The 8,222-nt window shown below is 44.6% G+C and overlaps 1 protein-coding gene across 1 annotated transcript; it reads right to left on the bottom strand.

Annotated features, from left to right (window-relative positions):
- Positions 1–2,089: 2,089 nt before the first annotated feature.
- Positions 2,090–6,548, bottom strand: LOC147629159 (cryptochrome-1-like). The gene is made up of 5 exons (XM_086812410.1): positions 5,660–6,548; positions 4,940–5,164; positions 3,640–4,346; positions 2,777–3,541; positions 2,090–2,640 (listed from the first exon to the last, which is right to left on the bottom strand). The coding sequence occupies exons 1-5, from the start codon at positions 5,961–5,963 to the stop codon at positions 2,620–2,622; spliced, it is 2,022 nt and encodes a 673-aa protein (XP_086668536.1). The 5' UTR covers positions 5,964–6,548; the 3' UTR covers positions 2,090–2,619.
- Between the last annotated feature and the right edge of the window lie 1,674 nt (positions 6,549–8,222).

Here is an 8,222-nt window from a genome sequence, read left to right as displayed (position 1 = left end):
GAGCATGAAGAGGCACCGGAGATACCCGGATATAAATCCGACTGCTGCAGATGTGAAAGAGTTTAAAGACTGGAACCAAGGAGCCAGGAAGGTTATGTATTGGCTATCCATTAGTACACAGGACACCATGATTAGGCACATTCAGGATGCCAAGTCCCCCAAGGAAGCGTGGGACACCTTGGTAAAGCTTTATGAAACAAATACCAAGGCACGTAAGATACAGTTGAAGAATGAACTTCATACTGTGGAGAAAAAGAGCATGTCTGTGAATGACTATGCGTTGAAGATAAAGGGTATTGTAGAATCCCTTGCATCTATTGGTGTGTCAGTAGATGATGATGATAAGGTGGAGGTCTGTCTACGTGGTCTCGGGCCACAATACAAGGCGTTCAAGACGTCTATTCAGACTCGGAAAAACATTCTCAACTTCACAGATTTGGTGTCTATGCTGATTATCGAAGAGAAGAACTTGGGTGAAGACCAACAGTCTTCACAAAGCAAAAACAGTTCAGAGCAACAGGCCTTCTACACGAGTTCAGGAAGAGGACGAGGTAGAGGAGGCCGTGGACGCGGTCAAGGAGGTGGCCGAACAAGTAATCAGAATTATGGTCAACAGCAGCAGCAGCAACAACAGTCCCAGAATCAACAACAACAACAACAACACGCAGGTGGAAGAGGCAAATTCAGAGGCAGGGGGAGTCAAAGAGGCCGTGCAAATTGGCAAAGGCAATATAATGATACACGTGAATGCTATTATTGTGGTAAGCCTGGACATGTGCAGGCAGAATGTTATAAGAAGCAGGCTGACATGCAAAATGGAAAAGTGCAGCAAAACAACTATGCATCCTCCTCAAGCAGAAATAATGAGGATAATGAAAGGTTGTTTGTTATGCAGCATGTCGTGAATGCCATGTCTGAAAATGTTGATGCAGCACAAAAAGATAATGTATGGTATGTGGATTCAGGCGCTTCGAACCACATGACGAGTCATGGGGAGTGGTTCAAGGAGATGAAAAACCCGGAAAGACCAGGTTTTGTGGAAACAGGGGATGACACTGCTCATCCAATTGCCCACGTTGGAGATGTGCCATTGTCTATGCAGGATGGCAAAGTGAAGTACCTTGCAGATGTACTTCATGTACCGAACATAACAAAGAATCTGGTTTCAGTTGGCCAGATGATTGAGTAGGGTTTACAGGTCCGTTATGGGTGTTATGTTGAAGATTTCAAAGACAAGTGCAGGTTGGTTGCAAAAAGCAACAGAGTGGGCAGAATGTTTATGTTGAATGTAGACATGTCTGAAATGAGTGCTGCGATGTTTGCAAATGGTTCAGGAGTTGTTGCAGACACAGACATATGGCATAAAAGAATTGGACATGTAAATGTGCAGAGATTGAAGTCTATGCAGACAAAAGGAATTGTGACAGGGCTGCCAAAATTTAAAGTGGAAGGTATGCAGACCAAGTTCAATCCCTAATGGACCCCCAACCCCCCCAAAAAAAGAAAAAAAGCCACACACAGCCCCCTCTCCCTAGCTGGGTTGGAAATACTAGTTCAAATCCTAGCAGGTCCCACATTTTTTGTGAAGGTATATGGGGATGACGGGGCTGTCCAGCCCAGGCATCCGTTTAAAAAAGGCACACATGATTGGTACAAGTGGTGGGGGACAATAGATCCCTGGTACCACCCGTCGGGACTCGAGTTCAAATGTGCATACCCAACACACACCCAAAAAAACGCTACCAAAGGGGTGGGGGATAAGTAAAAATCACCACAATTTTTTTATTTAAAAAAAAAAGGTGAGCCGTCAGCAAGGGTGGATGGTTTGAAAATGAAAGTGAGCAGACGTTTTTTTTCCCAATTACAGTTCTCCAGATGGTGTTCCGAGGTGTGTGAAGGCTGCCAAGAATGCATCACTTTGAATTCCACCCAACGTATGGTTCAAAAATTGCCAGAATTTGCCAGAATGCAATGACACTGAACTGTCAAATCTGCACAACAGAGTGACACAATACTGAAAAACCACTGGTTCAGAAACCAGACAGTCCCACTAGCTCTCCACTAGCTAAGGGCACTCAAGTCAAAGCACCAATTATGAGTATCAAAACAGCTTCTTCAATAGTACATCTTTGTACAGAGAACCAATACATACTTGGATACTCAAATTTGAGCTCCTAATTGTTTGTACAAAGGCCTGCCTTCACCTTCGCAAACAAAAAAGTCTCTTATTTTTGTGAATTAATATAAAGAACCATAGAATGAGAAGCTCAAAATGTTGAGAATCACACTATTATGAAGCTTACTCGCAGCTTTTTAATTTCACATCCTCTACAAGGAACTATATTACAAGGACAGGAATTACAGGGTTCTTCAAAAGGTGCGACTATGAATAAAGACTCAAAAACCGCTTTTCTGTGCTATTCACCATGGAAGACATCTTCTAGATTCAATATTTCTGAGAGCATCATGGTCATGCTTGTAAAACACTAGACTGTCCACCTGAATCTCGTGTCAAAAGACCATCTGCATGCATATCAAAGACCCACAAACCAATCTTTTGATTTCCACATAATCATACAATAGCCACTGGGCTCTCAATCGGCAGCATTCCACAGGTGCTCATGCTGAAAGTGAGCTTGTCTGTAAACCCACAGAAAGCACTAATTAACAACAAGAAGAGATAAAATAATAATAAAATATAATACTGAAAAAAAACCAGTGACAAAATGCCATGTTTAACCTCGCAGAGTGAAGACTGAGCTCTAGCTCACCATACCTTGGTTGCTCCAATGGCCTCAAGGTTCACCATGGGTAGAGAATGTCGATTATGTCTTCTGGACAAGACTCCATGGCGTAACTCTGGCACTAACGGCACTTGAGAATCATCTTGACACATAGACACATGACAGGACCAGGCTGGCAAGCCAACCCCAGTAGCCTGAGGCTGATCCCTACGCGCAGAGGATGATTCGGCAGTAGAGTCTGTGTCATCATTGCCACCTTGCAAAGCTGCTGGTGGGAGCAGCAGCCTGAGTCCAATATCAGCACTTCCATTTTCAGGTGCTTTCCTCCCATTGCTCCCTTGCTCAGCTGCATAACTTGAGGCAGCTCCCACTGCTATTCTTCCAGCTTCAATGCACATGCTTGGAACCATCTGGTCATGAGGAGATCGAACTGAGGTGTTCATTCCTGCTGCATAGTTTGGACCTCGATCTATGTCCATGTTTTCCACCTGCACAATATCTGGCCCTCGCACTTCTACAGTTTCTCCCAATCCTTCTTCTAGTCCAATCTCCGTGGCCGCCTTCTCAGCTGCTTCCTTTTCCCACATATCCACAAGCGCTTGCTCTAGCCGATCTCGTGCTGCTACAACCTCTACTATTGGCCTGGGATAGTTAGAGCCAAGCTCAATTCCAGCTGCACAAAGCACATTTGGAGGTGCATCCCAAGGATGGTGTATCCATTCAGAAGGCAAGCGAGAAAGCTCAGGCAACCAACGCCGCACATATTCTCCAAAAGGATCAAATATGTATCCTTCAGTCTGTCCAAAACACATGAGAAATCCACTAGAAAAATGTGAAGTTCTACGTGCAACATAGAGGACAGAAAAATGAGAGCAAAAACTTGGGCCAGTCATACCTGAGGATTGTCGATCCGATCTAATTCATAACCATCTGGCAAACTCCCAGATATATACTGCCATCCCAGGACATCACACTCCACATCAGCATCCAATAGTGTATCCCAAAAATACTTCATCCCCCAGCGCCACGGTAGCTGCAGAAACTTCACAAAAAAGCTGGAAACAATCACACGGACGCGATTATGCAGCCATCCTGTGGCCCAGAGTTCTCTCATACCAGCATCCACCAAGGGATAGCCAGTTCGACCTTGTCTCCAAACCTTGAAATAGCCTTCATCAATACGCCATGGGAAGAACTTCAAGTTTGACAGCAAAGACCGTTCATGCGTGAAAGGGAAATTGAAACTGAGATATCTGGAGTACTCTCTAAAACCAATAGACCTGAGAAAAAGGTTTACACTTTCTTCACCTTCTGAGTTGTTCTCTTTGACCCATAATACCTGTTTCATGCGCAGACAGTGGAATAGCTTCCTAACACTTAGCTCCCCATAGTGAAGGTGGGGTGAAAGCAAAGATGTTGTGGCACTATCAATTTTCTGTCTGTTACTAGTATACTCCATCAACGGTCCATTTGCAAAGGCCTCTAAAGCCCTGTCAGCATTAGCCCATCCAGGAGCCCATGCTCTGGCCAGCAAATCATTGCTGCCCTTTTCTGACTCATCCTCGAGCTCAAGGCCCTCAACAGACAAGCTAGAGATGGGTCCTGAATACGAAAACAAGATTTATTCCCATTTTTCAATGACTCGAAAGACGGAATGCTAAACAAAAGTTTCGTACTTAAGGAAATGAATATGTATCAATGGAAAGTTCAGGGTTATTTCCTTAACAAAAACTTAAGTGTGAGCTTACTCATAAAGCTTCAAATCATCAACTCAACCATGCACATAGACTACACACTACGACATTCCCATTCAAGTCACAGCACCCAACAGTAGGTGCAGGTTCATGCATAAAGATATGTCACAATAGTTGACAAATCTTCATAGATAAACCATCAAAGTGAGTTTCTGTCACTTCTCTGGAGGTGAAGGGCAGACTAAGCAATGATGAATGTTAGAGCTAAAGAGAATACACAAACACATAAGGTAGCTACTTGGGCAATGTCACTACTTTAGATAGAAAGAATTAATATAGAACAGCTGGCCACAACTTGGACAAAGACTCATTTTTTAAATTTAAAAAAAAAACTGCATGTGTGCTAATGTGGCAGAAAGATATACCTAATAAAAAGTTAAGATTATTTCCCGAACTTAACAAAAATTAAATGTGATCTTGATCAATGGAGCAAATAAATACCAGGATACTTTGTGATTCGTTTAGGAGGTAAAAGGGGAGCCTCTGGCTCCATTGGCATGTCCATACACTGTGACCAAAAACCAGCAAAGGTGGTGAAAGGGCGGCCTTGCTCATCACTGACTTCCCAAGGCTCATAAAGTAGGTCTGCGTTGAAAGTTTTCACCCCAATCCCAGCCTCTGAAAGTCCTTGCTTCACTCTATGGTCACGCACAAGCGATCCAGGATCTGGCAGGGTAGAGAGCAAAATTTACAGAAAACTCAATAGAAAATCCTGAGCTAGAACCCTGCACGAGACCCTAAGAAACCATATTGCCGAGTACAGAAAATAATCATGGACACAAGACCCTAGCATAACAAGCTGCTAGGCATGCCAAAGAGCATACTCAACAGCATTAGCAAAAAGGAAAGACAGCTTAACAAGACATCCCTATCGGAATTGGTTGCTGAAAATGTTAGAAAACCCTTTTAAGTACATAGCAGATTAGAAATCCACAGTAAATCGTGTAAAATGCGAGTAGTTACGTCACAAGACCCTGAAAAGGCATACTGCTGTGAAAATCACATGAAACCGGATGAACAGAATACTAGCAAAGGCAGGCAGAGACCCTGACGTATCAGACAGCAGAACCAGAAAACACTCCAGCACGAGAGGGAGAACCTAGCATATGAGAGAAAAAACTGTAGCTTCTGGGAGATGTACAGAATCCATGGAGAACGTACCATAGAGATGGTTGTAGAAAACCTGGGTTGCTCCGGTGTCCTCGACGATCTGCAGGAGGACGGTGAGGGAATCCCGAGCTCGCCACATGATGAGGGGGGCACCGAGACTAGTGAGAGACTGGTGCAACTGGATCAGGCTCTGCTTCAGCCACCATCGCGAGACGCGGCCAGGCAGGAACTGACCTTCCTCTTCTGGCGTCCAAATAAAGACGGGCACCACGATGCCCGCTCGCACTGCAGCCACGAGCGCCGGATTGTCCGCCACCCTCAGATCTCTGCGAAACCACACCACTGTGCAGGCCATCTCAGCGGTGTGTGCACAGCACGATGGAGGGCTACGCTAAAGCCAAGATCCTACACTTGATCATGGCGAAAACAAAGGCAGCCAAACCCTAACCCTAAGGAAAGGGTAAGTTGCAGGCGCACGGAGAAACCCTAGCAGTAGAAAAAATTAACCTTAACCCCGAGAGGTAAAGGGCATATCAAAGGAGCAATGGTGGGAAGGGCGTAACCGTAAAGAGAGAGGATGCTGATGAGTCTGTGGCCTCTGCCCTAATCAGAGACGATGGACCCATCAGCTGGGACCTCTCCCTGACAGTAGTATGGTGTTGGACAAGGAGCTTTTGTCGAGTCAAGGCCCGAGGGGCCAGTGGCAAGGGCTTACACCAGCCATAGCCACAGTTCAGTCTGCTGTTGAGTCTTTGACAAATGGATGATGTTGTGATGGGAAAGGCCTACACAAACTGTCGTGAAATAACCATTACCTTCCGCCGTGCACCCTCATGTGCAGCACATGAGAGAGAGAGCCTTCCCCCATGGAGGAAAAGCGGTCGGTTCAAAAACAAAAACCGATTTTAATTTATTTTAATCATGAAAAGCCTATCCCCATCCTTTGCACCGACCTTTTTTACTTTACCTATTGCTCTTTCGTCCCGCCGACGAACACCGATTGGCAGCCTCCAATCACAAGCTGCCACATATATAAAGCATCCAAGGGACGTCTCTTGCCAAGGCATTTCTTTCATGTGCGAGATCCGTCCGATGACGTCCGTGAGGTGCTTTGCCACCGGTCGGACTTTTGGAGATCATGTGCGAGATACCACTCCGTCCGGCGGCGAGGTCCGATCGGTCACTCTTTTGCCGGACGGAGCTCATCGGTCAAAGACACATGCGCAGGCTAAGAGAGAGAGAGAGAGAGAGAGAGAGGGGGGGAGGGCCAAAAACATCTCTTGCGCCATAGTTGTTCGTGTCTTCGCATTATTCAAGAGACGCTCTGATGTTCCATGCAATCGTGCATAGAAGAGAGAGGCTTCGATGCTCTAATACATACAGGGAGAGCGAGATAGAGACAGAAAAGCACGTTCATTAAGAGAGCGAGAGAGAGAGAGAGAGAGAGAGAGAGAGAGAGAGAGAGAGAGAAGGGGGTGGTTTAGTGCGCTTCTTTGTGGTCTAGTTAGTTTGAGAGAGACAAAGCGAGATTCGACCTCATCCACACACACACGCACGCACGCATTTACATAGCAGTATAAGATAGAGGGCATGACCTTAAAAATTGGATAGGCGAGAAGAAAGAGGCATATTTGTCAAACATGCCGAATGAGGAGGATTCATCAAGATTCACTACTAAATATAGGCTTTAAAAATTTTATATAAACCCACCAAAACCTTTCAATGCTTTACTAATTAATTAATACATACACAAAAAATAAAAATAAAAATAATTGGTGGCCTATTTGCCTTGCATGATTCCCTATGTGTTTAACTATATACTTGTCCTCTTCATCTCTTGGAGTGTTCAAGGGGTTGAAGTTGGAGATGTGCAATCTACACATTGGGCTATGTCCTCGATATCCCAATGTGCAGATTGTTATGTCCTCGATATCTGCAAAACCATGTGTCCATGTGTGGGGGGAAAGGGGCTCTCTCTCTCTCTCTCTCTCTCTCTCTCTCTCTCTCTCTCTCTCTCTCTCCCCGGAACTAATTTTTACCATTTTTAGTGAAAATGGAGTGTATATTCTTTTCTAGAAGGCAATCCAAACCAACACAAAGGTAGAAGAAAGGATGAATTCATTCCAACAAACAAAGGCCATGTTATTAAGGCCCTTACACATTTCCCATGCAAGAAAGGTTGAGATTCAATTATAGCCACCTATGGATCATGAGAGCTTTACACATAGTCTAAGAGTGGAGCATAAAGGAAGTTGATGTGTCTACCAACTTATAGACATGTGTGATGAGTTTCCATTACCAACCTCCCATGCTCAGCACCAAAGAGACTTGCTATGGGTGACCAACCAAATAAAAGGATAGCCATAGTGGGCATGGATTTCAATTTTCAACTAGGACTGGTGTTGTTGGTTTCACTTTTCAGCTGGGCAATGTGTAAAGGCTTTGGTGAGTTGTAGCTAAAGCATTATGCCATATGTGTCCAAGTCCTTAGTTAAAGCATTGTGCCATCTGTGTCCAAGTCCTTAGTTTTAGAAATGTAGGTAGTGTCCAAAAAAGAAATGCAAGAGAAATATTTAAAGTGGAGCATTGTGTCACTTAAGTGGTGGGCCATAGA

This window comes from Cibotium barometz, chromosome 18, assembly GCF_041138505.1.
Source record: "Cibotium barometz isolate CiBa-2024 chromosome 18, ASM4113850v1, whole genome shotgun sequence".
Lineage (NCBI taxonomy): Eukaryota > Viridiplantae > Streptophyta > Polypodiopsida > Cyatheales > Cibotiaceae > Cibotium > Cibotium barometz.
Note: the sequence above shows the minus strand (reverse complement) of the source record. Positions and strands in the feature narration are given on the sequence as shown.

What these genes read in the sequence shown, in the direction of transcription:
- LOC147629159 (XM_086812410.1), bottom strand. Translation starts at nt 5,963, where the DNA reads ATGGCCTGCACAGTGGTGTGGTTTCGCAGAGATCTGAGGGTGGCGGAC. An exon ending in ATCGGATCGACAATCCTCAG is followed by an intron (nt 3,542 to 3,639) that starts GTATGACTGGCC and finishes TGTTTTGGACAG; the next exon opens with ACTGAAGGATACATATTTGA. An exon ending in AGGCCATTGGAGCAACCAAG is followed by an intron (nt 2,641 to 2,776) that starts GTATGGTGAGCT and finishes GTGGGTTTACAG; the next exon opens with ACAAGCTCACTTTCAGCATG.